At 44.0% G+C, this 13,406-nt stretch overlaps 1 protein-coding gene across 5 annotated transcripts in view; it reads right to left on the bottom strand.

Annotated features, from left to right (window-relative positions):
• The window catches only part of RHOT1 (ras homolog family member T1), a 70,341-nt gene extending 59,021 nt beyond the window's left edge, over nt 1-11,320 (bottom strand). For all 5 annotated transcript variants that reach the window (XM_056859606.1, XM_056859598.1, XM_056859614.1 and 2 more), the window contains exon 1: nt 11,215-11,320. In XM_056859606.1, coding sequence (XP_056715584.1) covers nt 11,215-11,251 — 37 coding nt within the window. In that variant the 5' untranslated portion in view covers nt 11,252-11,320. The remainder of the gene's footprint in view (nt 1-11,214) is intronic.
• Nucleotides 11,321-13,406: the final 2,086 nt, after the last annotated feature.

The raw sequence follows: 13,406 nt of genomic DNA, 5'->3' as shown, positions 1-13,406 counted from the left end.
GGAGCTCCAGGAGGCAAGGGTGGAGCAGGCACATTAGCGGGTGGTTGGGGTGGCTGTACGGGTACCCCCTGACCCGGTATCGGAACGGGCTGTCTCTGAGCTATCAGGGTTTGTTGTAATTGCCTGTTCTCCTGAAGCATACGTTCCATTAGTTCCTGGAGTTGATCAACACGGTCGGAGAGCTCCCGATTCTGGGCTCGTAAGAGATGAACCTCCTCACTTGGGCCACCAGTAAGATGAGGTTTACTGGTCCGGAAGCTTGTGGCCCATTGAGAGCTATCCCCATATAGATCCTCGTCTTCAGACTCTCCTGAGTCTCGACGTCGGTCAGCCAAACGGCGTGCGCGTTGGGTCGCGCGCGACGGGACAAACGCCGGGGAAAAAGACAGACCTGATAGCCCTTGTACATTGTCCTTGGGGCGCGTGTCCACGTTCGCCCGATCCCTAATCCTTGCTGCAGCCGCCCTGGCTGCTTCTGCAGCTTCTCTCTCTCTTGCGACCTTAGCCGCTTCGGCGGCTTGCTGATCCGCAAGAACTTTGGCGTTCTCAAGTCTTAGGGCAGCCTCTGCCGTAATGCGCGGCAAAAGTTCTGTTTCCAGGAGTGAGAGTATGGGGTCGGGTTCCCCGCCCAGCAGAGGTTGTACTCGAACCGCCAGTGCGGGTGCCTCGGCTCCAAAAGTCGAGGTCAAAACTTGAGCCAAGGTGGCTACCGGGGTGTCCTTTGTACATTCCACAAGGAGAAGAGCGGTGCTAATAGCGACTCGCTTGGCCTCAGCCTGACAGCTGGCTGCATCCGGGATCAGGGAAAAACCCTCCGGCGGGGCTCCCGCCATGGTAGAAAGAGTTTCTCGAGAAATAAGATTATCCAAAAGTCCAGTTAATATTTGTAAATCCTCAGTTGCCAACCGGGCATCGTCCAGTAATTGATCCAAGTCTTGAAGATCTAAACGAGTATCAGTATCCTCCGACGTCAACATCCAGAGAGTTCCTTTAAGAGATTGCCACTGTTCCTGTACCAGTCCCCTCAAGCGGCAAACCTCTCGGGTAGTCCGGAAAAGTTCAGCGATTAAGTCTTGTAACAGAGTAGGATCCTTAGAGAAGGGCTCCAGGGTAGTAGATCACCTGGAGAGCTGCACAGCTCCCATCCAAGTGGCAGGCGAACCCCCCTGGGCTCCAGCCTGGCTAGTAGAATGGTGAAGAGATAGCTGTCATAATGTCAGCCCTTGGCCCACAGAACCAGAAATCACCACAAAGTCATATAGAGTCCAAACAGATGGCTTTTACTGGTCAAATAGGCATACAGTGCAAACGAATAAAATGACAGCTATGAGAGACTCACTAGCTGGGAGATAATATAAGGCAGAAAAGGCGGGAGATTACAAGCATAGGCTGAATACAGTTTCCCAGGAGCTGAGTTCCCAGGCCTAGGTATGCGACCTTGAGGGCCAGACAGTACAGCGCAGAGACAGAGGCAATAACGAAACCGAGATAGCAGCCTGACAATGACCAGGAGAGCTCTTATGGTTGTGTTACTTAGGACACTTTTGCCTAAAGCAAATAAAGTGACATTCTTATATTGGACCAACCATTTGCTACTTTAACTATTTTAACTCCCTGGGACAACAGCTTAGCAGATGCCAAATTGTTTTCCCCTATACATGGTATAGTGTCGTGTTAACCTACTTTCTCTGTTCTGGTATATAGCGGTTAAGCCTGCCATGTCACGCAGCTTAAAATAGCATTCTGTGATTTCTCTGCAAATGTTTATTCAGATTTAATGACTGCTTCCCTCTCTCTTGCTCCCTTCAGCATTCTAATGAGGACACCATCACTTAAAGCTGCATACAAAAAAAAAGAGGCCTCCAAAATTAAAATGAATGCAACTCATGGAGGCAGGATGCATATAAGGGCAGCAGGACTAGAGATTTCTCTCCTGAGCACAGGTTACAGTAATCTAAAGCATGTCTACCTGCCCCTCACCTGCCAAGGAAGCTTCTTGTGCTCTTACTCCAGTATTAAGACGACAGCATGGAAAGAAGCTTTGAACAAGCAACAGTGTTGTGGATCAAGCCATTCACAGTGCCCCACCACAACTGCCCACATCTATAAGACAAATGGATGTAGGATGAATACTAGCTGAACACAGATACTACATGGTATTCTAGGATCAAATGCACTGAAAAAGTATATCTGATACGATCAAGATGCTATTTACAAACATTCCTTTCTTTCTTTTTCTTTTTGATCTATCAACTGGTGGAATGAACCATTGCAGCACCATGCAAAACCTCAATTCCTCAGGCAGGAAATTTGAATGGCTTCACTCTGAAGGGTTGAGTCTTATCGCTATAAATAATTATGATATCCATGTTGTATTAGCCATAACTATTGCATGGAGGAGAGAAACCATTATAGAAATATTAGTATTGCCTAAAAGAATTACAACCTCTTCCCAGCCTCAGTTTAATGTATCCCGAACTGGGCCAGGGAGCACCAAACAGAACCACCACCCCACTTATACTGTATAAGATACCACACACCACACCCTATTTTGCTGTACAGGTTCTATCATTGGCTGCCATCCATGGGCCAAGTTATTCTATCTTTATTTTAATACCTAAGAAGAAGAGTTGGTTTTTATATGCCAACTTTCTCCACCACTTAAGGCAGAATCAAACCGTCTTACAATCACCTTCCCTTGCCCTCCCCACAACAGACACCCTGTGAGGTAGGTGAAGCTGAGAGAGTGTGACTTGCCCAAGGTCACCCAGCTAGATTCGTGTTTAGGAGTGGGGAATCAAACCCGGTTCTCCAGATCAGAGTCCACCACTCCAAACCACCGCTCTTAACCACTACACCACGCTGGCTCTCCTACACTATGCTGGCTCTCACTGAATTTCCTGATTTGGAACACTGTAATAATAATAATACAAGAATGAGAGTTAAAAATTATCCAAAAACATTTAACTGATTTCATTTGAAGCTATAAGAAATGCAGCGTTAATATGCAGGATGCCTAAGACACAGTGGCAAAAGGAGGTTAGATATTCCTAACCTGCAAAAGTACTACCATTATCATTCAGCTAAAACAGGATGGTAAATTAAATGGATTAAAACTTGCACTGCTCTGTTGTTTTGTGCTGGCCAATGGCCGTAACAATATATGTAATGTAATGGATTAAAGAGAAAGACTCAACATTACTTCTTGTAGAGCAATCCTTTGTGAAAATACCCCTTACAGTATAGATTTGGCTGAGTAAGAAAAACAAAAGTCTCCACTGTGCTACAGAGAACTATGCTATTAATGCCGTAGGTAGTGCCTGGACCAGGATTGAATCAAAATTAGCACCTTGATCAAAGCTAGCAGCCTTTACCATCAGCAATAAGATGGTAAAGCCAAACAGTGAAAAATGACAATTTTAACATATGGAAAAATTGGGAGATTTCTGATTATAACTCTAGTTCCTAATGCACAAAAGGTACCTTCAAAGAGATTTCATCATTAAGTAATAAGCAGGTTCCTTTCTTCCAGTATTTGCAGGTTAAAAGTTTTTTTACAATCAAAGTTAAGAAAGATGAAAGCAAATGACTGATTTTGAAAAATTAGCAATAGCTGGAGAAAGAAATATATTTTCTAAGATACATCATTTTTTGTTCCATTTAGGCAGTAAACAGGAAGAAAAAATTGTAAAGCTATGGAATTTGGAATCTGTGACTGAACCTGAGTTCTGGATATCAGCGTTAAAAAGTGGCTTAATTTTTTTCAGAGAATCCTGCTGCTAAAGAGAATATGATCAAAATGTTTTAGCAGTAGCACCTAACCCCTCATAAATTAGCTAAAATTAATTAAGAGGTTAAAGGGGATTTAAAAATCATGTCGCAAAGTAGTATAACCACACCACACAATTGTTTGCCACAACCCTATCACAGAAACTGGCAAAACCTCAAAACCTTCCACAAGCACCTTTATTGAGAATTTCCACTGAGTTACATTCAACTACTTCAGAACAATTTCTTGTTTAAATTCATTCATAGTTTTTGAACTGCTGGCTTGTCCGCACATTCACAAATGCAAACTCCCTGCTTAACCACAAAACACAGTGGTAATGCATATGTATGCAAAAGCCATTACTGAAGATACAAAGCTTCCACAACACCAAGCATTACCTCAAACATTTTTCTACAGCAGCAGTCCATACGTCTAAATGGAAGTCAAGAATAAAACAGTATACAGCATGTAAATGAATCACCATATCATCCAGTTTTCAAGCCTGTGAAATGAAACTGTACATTACAGAAAGTATTATCTATACAGCATCTTCGATTCAGTCGAGTTTACTTATTTCAACGCTTCTTGGCAGCAGCTACACCAAAAATGAAAAAAAGTCTTCAAGGAAAAAAACAGCTCTCTCTAGTGCTACTTAAGAAGGAAGATGCACAGATTTTTTGGGAGTCAACTTAAATATTCAAGTACATTTAAAAAGCACCCACACTTGACAGGAAAACAGCATAATATTTTTGTTTGTGTGTATATATATTTTTTTTTCTGCATCTGATTGTGTGTGTGTGTGTGTGTGTGTGAAGTGCCATCAAGTCGCAGCCGACTTATGGCGACCCCTTTTGGGGGGTTTTCATGGCAAGAGACTAACAGAGGTGGTTTGCCAGTGCCTTCCTCTGCACAGCAACTCTGGTATTCCTTGGTGGTCTCCCATCCAAATACTAACCAGGGCTGACCCTGCTTAGCTTCTGAGATCTGATGAGATCAGGCTAGCCTGGGCCATCCAGGTCAGGGCTCTCTGATTCTAGTGGTTGGTAAACAGCATGAGATTATTTTTACCTATATATTTACATTTTATCTTGAGTCCACAGAATAGGGCATAATATGCATTTAAATAACACTATATGTAACACACAATATCCAGTAAGGAATACCTGGAACCTCAGCTCAGGCTCTGACAATTTTCTTAGGCTTTAGGAGCAGTTTAAAAAAATTCAAGAGCCAGAATTATTTCAGCCTTCAGGGTTTTATATTTTAATTACCCTACTTCCTCGTTATTGCTACCACAAAACCTAATCCTAAACTCTTCACAATTTATAACTTTTCTAAAAAGTTATAACAAAAAGTAGTGAGTATATAAATAAAAATGGGACAACCCTAATTGTCATCGCAACAATCCCTCACCTGAATCTGCTTTGTACTTCTACTGAAAATCACCAAGAAACACTTACAATAAATGACTGATGAAAATAAAAGGTGCCACTATGAAATTCCTATGTGCATTGGTGTCTGGGATTGAGTTGTGCCCTAGCTTTCTTTTACTAATGATTACAGAGAATCATTACCAACACCATGAACACAGTTACAACCGGGGGGGGGGGGGGTCAGGAGAAGAGAAAAGTATGTTTTATGTTAAAGGGTAGCCATGACAGTCTCACACAAGCGCACACCCTTCTACTGCAGCAGTGCCAATCATTCTGAGGTCTTGGTTTGCCTTTTCCAGGGTACTTTGTGAAATGCTACAGAAGCTTGTAAAACTAGTCAGACAGTAAACACAGCAGGACACAAAAGGGAAGATGTATTATGCGCATTTATGTTTCTACAACACTGTCTCCAAGTCTCAGAAAGCTATTGTCTGTACAAAGTCTGGAATTTTTAAAAAGTTCTGTTATCCTGCAAGTGTTGTATGTGGAATATACTATGGAATATAAATTAAATACCTTCTTAATGTATTCAAAGCACAGCTTTTGGCTTTCCATAGTGTGTAGTATGTATCTATAGGTAGGAACTACGAGATGCTCTGCACTTTTTGTAAGTAGCTGATGCACTGACTAATTAAAGAATTCTGCAACCTCATTTTAGGTACCCCAGTTCAATACATTAGATCGTAATATGTGCCCAGTAGAAGGTAATGGAGACTTTGAACATTCAGAGAGGCTGTCTTCAAAGGCTCTAAAGTCCAGCAGTAAGGGTCATACAGCTAAGCACACAGGGTACCATACCTTCACATATGTACTGTGCCCAAACCCCACAGCCATCAGCATTACTGCTTCTTCACTACCCAAAGCACACCCTTAAGACAAGAGGTCTAAAGACACGAAAACAATCCTCCTCCCAGACAGCTTTAAGCTCAGCTTACAAGCATGCAATTGGGCACAGCATTTGTAGTTTGGGATTGCAGCCAAGATATGAGAATAGGGCGCTGCCTGAGAGGCAGGTGGTCAGGTTCATTCCAAAACTGTAGCTCAGACATACGTAGTCCCAAAGCAGCTTTTAACAAGCCACCACTGAATGTCAAACACTTGTAATGGAAAGCAGAGTCCCTGCTCAAGAAAACCCCTACTGCATCTGGCTACATAGTCTGTGTCTGGTGCTGGGAGTCATTTCCCCCAAGGTCACAGGCAAGCAACAAAACAAGTCACAAGACAGAACACTAAGTGCATTGTTCCAGCAAAACTCTACAATCATTTTAAGCATCTTTTAAAAACTCTGTTTAAACAAATATTTGATTTAAACCTCCTGTTAAGATTCACTTCAAGCATGCAGTACCAAATCATACCATTCTACACTACAAGCAACAAAACTTAAGTTTAAAACTAAGGTATTTTGTACACAACTGAATTAATAGTTTGCATAACATCTACTAACTGGTGGGAGTAGGAGAGAAGGAGAAATAAAATATCAAAAAGAAATGCCAACAAGGTAAATTCCATGCATAATCATTATCACCACAACTCAAATATTCTAAGGAACGGTTACACTGTTTATTTTCTTACTTTATAGTCCACCTTGCTTACTGAGACTCAAAACTGATTATAGGACAAAAAAAGAAAGCAATCATACAGCATAAAACACCCAGTGAACAATGCCAAAGGCCTGGGATTACAAAATTAAAGCACCATACAAACAACAAACTGCCTAATGCAGGCTATATGATGAACAATGCAGAAAGTGGAATTACAAAGGCAGAAGGCAATGCAGTAAACATAAGATGATACCTAGGATAATCAGTGCAGTAGACCAGTCCTTTCCCAGTCTAAAAACGCCCTCCTGAACATCTGTTTTGCACATTGCTTGCAACGATAGAAGCTGAAGCTGCCTCACACGGTGTTGCCTATTGAACTCAGGTGATAAAATTAAATACTGACTGGTGGGCCCCAATTCTTGCTACACTTTATACTCATATCAACCAGTCTGTTCACATCCCCAAAGACTGGGATCTTGTAATTATTGTTCCAATATATAAGAGAAAAGTCAAACCCTGCCAACTACCAACCAGTTAATAGTATCACCAACAAGCTGTATTCCAGACACTTTTATTGGAAATTCTTGATTGGTTGAATAGAGAAAATATACTGATGGCCGAACACATAGGTTTTAGAGCTGACTGTTCCACCATAAACCAGTTCTTGACCTTGCATCATCTTGTGGAGAAGTACAGCTCTAAGCCTAATGGGGCACTTCATGCTGCTTTTGTGGACTTTAAAGCAGCATCCCCAGAAATAGGCTATGGGCAAAGCTCGAGAACTCCTCAATAGACCGAAGACTTCAAATACTTATCCACTCGCTCCACAAAAGAAATTTATTAACAGTAAGTTGCAGTCTTTATGGCCACGTCTCCAATAAGATACCTCTGTCAAGGAGTTAAACAGGGATGCATTTTGGCCCCCCTACTTTTTAATTTTTACATCAACTCTCTGGTGCAACAGCTAAGAAACCCAAGCTTCCATTCTCCAAAACTTGCAGATAAAATGATTCCTGCTCTATTATATGCAGATGACACTGTTATTCAATCCTACTCACAAGTGGGTCTTAGGAGAGCACTTTGTGCCTTTACTGCATACTGTAAAGAGGAGCAGATCGTAATAAACTACCAAAAACCAAAAGTCCTTACTTTTACCAAGAAACATCAGAAACAGAGATGGCAAATAGAGAGACACAACATCGAACGAAGTTTTTTAAAATATTGTGGTATATTCTTTCAGTCATCTAGACACTGGAGAGCTCAGGCACTGCATGCTGTAGAGACTACCTACAGAGCAACCTCTGCCATTATAAGATTTCACTTCACAAAAGCGGCCTCTTTTATCTCTGCAGCAATCAAGGTTTTTCAAGGAAATATTTAGCTCCTGTATGGCTCCCAGCTCTATATGTACAAAGACAGGCACTTACTAGAAGCTGTTCTAGGTTCCTATGAAAGATTTTTTGAGTTCCTGATGTATTCTGAATGCCCTTCTCAGATTAGAGGCTGGGGTGATCTGTTTGGAGGCACATATGTGGTTACTGGCATTCACCTATTGGCTAAAACATTTTTAATCCTATGGGTCTAGTACCCTTGATTCTTGCTGACAGATATCATTCAACCTGGCTAACAGCAGTTGAGGAGAAACTCCAGGAGCACAACATTTCCCACCAAGTTCTATCTGTGCCTCAGGTCCCAAAAAGCAAAAGAAATTATTAAACAGCAGCTTTGGGACCATGCCTTACAAGCAGACAGGGAACAGATACAGAAATATCCAGTTATATTGCAGAGTAACGAATATTTTAGACCAACAGATTACTTAGGTCTCTTGAGATCCCCAAATATCAGAGAATTTTTACACTGGCACACTTTAATGCTCTACCGTCTGCCCTTCTGGAAGGCAGATACCATCATGTCCTGCTTTTTCAATGACTTTGTCCATGTAATACAGGGAAAGTGGAGTCCAATGAAGATGTTTTGCTGCACTGGCATTTTATAACGACATCCAACCTCAGTATACTGCTGCAGTTTTGTCAGCCATACAGGGAAATCAACAATTTTATGCCTCTTTTCTTCTTGCTGACTCTTACCAGGAGAAAACTTATAAATTTACTAAATATTGCCTGCAGGCAAGCGGGATGCGAAAACAACTAACTCTTAGATACTGACTGTTTGAAGGAGAGGGCTTTATTCTTCTTCGTCTTCCTCTCAATTTATGTATGTTACATATACTCAGTACTATCTCCTCTGACAGGCAGTGGCTTTCCAAGGTCTCACGCAGGGGTCTTCCTGTTATCTTACTCTGATAATTTAAGTGCAGATGCCAAGTGTTGAACTTGGGACTTTCAACACGAGATGCATGTGTTCTACCACTAAGTCACCTCTCAGTCCCTCAATACATTTGACTGACTCAACTGAAAGGCTAATTTAGAATAGCTTTGCCTATCAAATTTCACAGCTCCTACACGCTTACCTCAAATACACTCTTCCTGAACACCTTAACCAAATCACCTATTATTGTACTCACCTGCCCAATATTCTCCATAAATGTGCAAAAAAGCACGTTCCATATCATATTAATCAGGAAAGAAACTACATTATGAAAAAGTAGCATCATGATGCAGTTTACTTTAAACATGGCAAGCTGTGATTCACATTGTAATGAACATGAGCACAAACCAAGATCTCAGTATGCAGGAAAGATACCTTGATATTTAGATTAGAGAACAAGAAACCTGAATTCCATGTCAAGACCATTTCGGAGGCAATATGCATGCAAAGTATGGCAATTATGAGTTTATCACAAACATTTAAGAAGTTGAACTGAGGCCTACAATGCCTCCTCCCTTTTTGATGTGGCCTTCATTAAAGCCAGTCAAGCTTGTAAAAATCCCAAACAGAAAGACTACATGTAAGGACTGTTCATATTATCCTTTTATGAGATTAACTTGGCAGACGATACCTTTATCTATGCACATAACTGTGAAACCTGTTCTAAAATAAATTCTACCCTATATCTACAAAGCAGTTATTGAAGGCTACCTGTTCCAACTAACAGACTACATAAAAGTGAGCACTTTGATCTTGTACATTCAGGTATGAGTTAATCATAGGCAGAGATCAGAGGGGCTAAGTGACTAACTAAATACAGTTACAGCAGTATTTCCCATAGTGAGCTAACTGATCTTTAGAAGAATAACAGAAACTTGGACTAGACGGTGTGAGGAACTGACCACCTTGTTGTGACTAAAGATGGATGGCTTGATGTGGAAGCAAGAATAAGGCAACAGTTGGAATACAAACATACCCATAAAGAACAACCTAAACACATGTCCTTTTTCAGACCTCAGGGAGAATTGCAGGGTGTTGGTCTACTTTCCATAGGCAGTTTGAAGAAAAGGTGGCAAATTGCCCACAGTGGACTACTCTGAAAGATAACTTGAATTCCCAACCACACTTTTCTTATCCCACACTGTTTTAAGTCACCCTTGCTTCCTCAGCAAGTTTCCTAACACCTTATATTTATGCACTGTTCTGAGCATATTTACTTATTTAGAAATGTACACTCTCTCTGCCTAATTTCTCCAGAGGCCTGCTCAAAGCGGCTGACCAGATGAAAAATACCATGAAACCATAAACACAAACCTATGTAAAGATATCAACATTAAAACAAGCCATAAAACCACAAACCAAAGAACAGTTCTCAGGCTGATTAGAAGCAGGCAAACAAAACAGTTTGTTTGTTTGTTTTTAAAAAGGAGGGGTGAAGGAGGAAGCCCACCAGCCTGGGCAAAAAGAAATGTTTTGACATATAATAAACAATAAAAAAGACATCAAGTGAGCCTCCAAGGGGAGGGCATTCCAAAAATGTGGCACTACCATGGAAGAAGTCCCACATCTGGGTTGCCTCCCACCTCACCACTGCACAACGAGCAGGGCTTGGGAAGAGGATCTTAACTGACAAGCAGGCCAGTATGGGAAAATGGCATCACGAAGCCATTAAAGTGCCATGAAACTTAAAGATACAATCCATGCTATGTCTTCCCCTATCAGCATCAGTTCCTATTACGGAGTAAACGGCGTTCCTGCCGTCCGCCCGGTCCTGCTTCAGCTCGGGCGCTTGTACTCTCCAACGGATACCCACCCCCCCCCCAGCCCTGATACCCCTTTCTTTTCCCTTCCACGCCCTCCCCATCTCTCCCTGACCCCTCCCCCTTCGGCCACCCCCAACCCCTCATCCTCTATTCACCCTTCCCACGCGCAGACACACACCGTCCTGTCTCGGCTCTTTCCAAGGCCCCCTGCCCAGGCCCCAGCCCCAGGAGCACCTCCCGGAGGGAAGCGCGCGCCCCACCTACCACAGCATCCCCACCCTTCTTGCGCCCCCCCTCTCCTCCCCCCACCCAGCCGGCAACTAACTCACTCACCCTCCCCCCCCCGCCTTGACCTTCCCCCTCCCCCCTTCCTCACTCACGTTCTCCCACCAGCAGGATCCTCACGTCCTTCTTCATCTCCCCGCTCCTTCTTCTTCTCCTGGGCCCCTCAAGCCGGGCCCCGCTCACATCAGGACTGCAACGAAGGGGGGGCGGTGGGTGGGGGAGGGGGGAAGCCGCCGCGGCCTGCTGAGACGGACCCGCTCGCGACGCCCCCCGGCAGCCGCTTCTGGCGCGCAGCCTTCCCCTCCCTCTTTCTCCGGCCCCACCAGAAGACTAAAGCGGCGCGCCGCATCGACTTCCGGTTACCAGTGAGGGACGTCGCCATTGGCTGTTGCGAGAGCGTCGCTCTAGCCTCTGTCCTTCCTATGGTGTGCGCCCGAAGGGCTGTTGGCCCCCGCGAACGGGGAGCGGGTGCGGAAAGTGTCTGGAAAAGGCCGCCGTGGCGGCTGACGGGTGGGAAAGGAGTATCGCTAATTGCCAGTAGACGCTGGGGAACGGCGGTGGCGGAGTGGGCTGCGTCAGCTTCTCAGAGCAAGAAAAGACGCGCGCCCCGTTTTACACGTTGGGAGCTTGATTTTGCACAGGGCGGTAAAAAGGCCCGTGGGTCTGACTGGGTGCCAGGGACTGCGGCGCCAGGCCTCGGCGCCGAGGTGAGGGGGGGGGGTGGAAAGGAAGCGGGGGTGGCGATACAGCAAGATTTTCTGTGGCTGCATCTTCAGGGGAATTTTATTATTATTACTAATAATGTCATGTGGGGAATAGCTTTTATTGTATGACAGCCCATTTTCAGCGTTATTATGGTGTCACGCGTTCCTGTGGCCGTTCGGAATGACAGGTATTTGCGTGATGACTTCATTTTGAAGCCGGCAGGGTTGCCAGGTCTCTCTTCGCTACCGGCAGGAGATTTGGGGGGGCGGAGCCTGAGGAGGGCGGGGTTTGGGGAGGGACTTCAATGCCATAGAGTCCAATTGCCAAAGCGGCCATTTTCTCCAGGTGATCTGAACTCTATTGGTTGGAGATCAGGTGTAATAGCAGGAGATCTCCAGCTAGTACCTGGAGGTTGGCAACCTAGTCAAAAGGAAAGTTTATGCTTCATAACTAGGAAGCATGAGCAGAACGGAAGGCATTGGTTGGGCAGTGCCAGTTCTAAACAATTTGGAGGGGGGCAAGAGGACAAAATTAAACCTTCCTTATATACATTTTTTTTCTTTATATCAATGTTTATGATCAATGTTTATGATATACATATATAATCAACAACTCTTTTAAACAATAGAATGAATTGTGTCGACTTCTATGAATTGTGAATGAGTAATTAAGTTTTTACATCATCTTATCCATCCATTATCTGTGAATTCCTCCTATAATTCCTTTTGTTGTCACGAGCCAAGGGAATTCATAGCCAGATATATATGTTAGGAAGACAGACTTTAATAAACTCAGGGGCATGATGAGAGTCACTCCATGGCAAGAATTCTGGGAGAGGAGCTAGGGAAGGGTGGGATCTCCTAACACAGGGATGGGGAACCTTTTTTCCGCCAAGGGCCATTTGGATGTTTATAACATCATTCGTAAGCCATACAGAATTATCAACTTAAAAATTAGCCGACCAAGACTTAAGCAGGCAGCTGCCACAGATTACCCCCCCCCCCGGCACAGGCAAGCAGGCAGGCATCCAACCGGTGGCACACTCACCCACCTGGTGGCACAGGATTGTCTGTTGCACCAGCCGGGCCAGATTCTACAGCTGGCTCCTGCTACCTCCACCTGCAGGGATGAAATGAGGACACACTGGCTAAGAACTCGCCCCCCCCCCCATTTAAACCCTCCATTGTCGCCACTTCCACCCCCAGCCCTTTTGTAGTACAGAGGGAATATGTTTCTCCATGGCCCGGGTGGGAAAGGGTTAACACAGTTTCTTGGGCGGTCCTAGCAGCTCCATAGCTAACGACTCTTCTGCAAGGGGGAAAAAAGGTTCCTTTTCTCGGCAAAACAAACTCACATTCGCCTTGAATAGAGGCTATTCCTGTCCGCGGGAGGGAGTGGATCGCTAGTCTTAGATCCTTCTGAGCTAGAGATCTGCCAGGACCCACGAAGGGCCAAACCAAATGATTTCGCGGGCCTTAAACTGCCCCCAGGTCTGATGTTCCCCACCCCTGACCCTAAACATAAAGGTCTAGGCTAACCAGCAAATCCAAATAGGAAGGCAAATTACCCTTAGATAATTCTT

The sequence above is a fragment of the Euleptes europaea genome, chromosome 1, assembly GCF_029931775.1.
Source record: "Euleptes europaea isolate rEulEur1 chromosome 1, rEulEur1.hap1, whole genome shotgun sequence".
In the NCBI taxonomy this organism is placed as follows: domain Eukaryota; kingdom Metazoa; phylum Chordata; class Lepidosauria; order Squamata; family Sphaerodactylidae; genus Euleptes; species Euleptes europaea.
The sequence above is the reverse complement of the archived record's forward strand: the minus strand, read 5'-3'. Positions and strand labels throughout refer to the sequence as shown.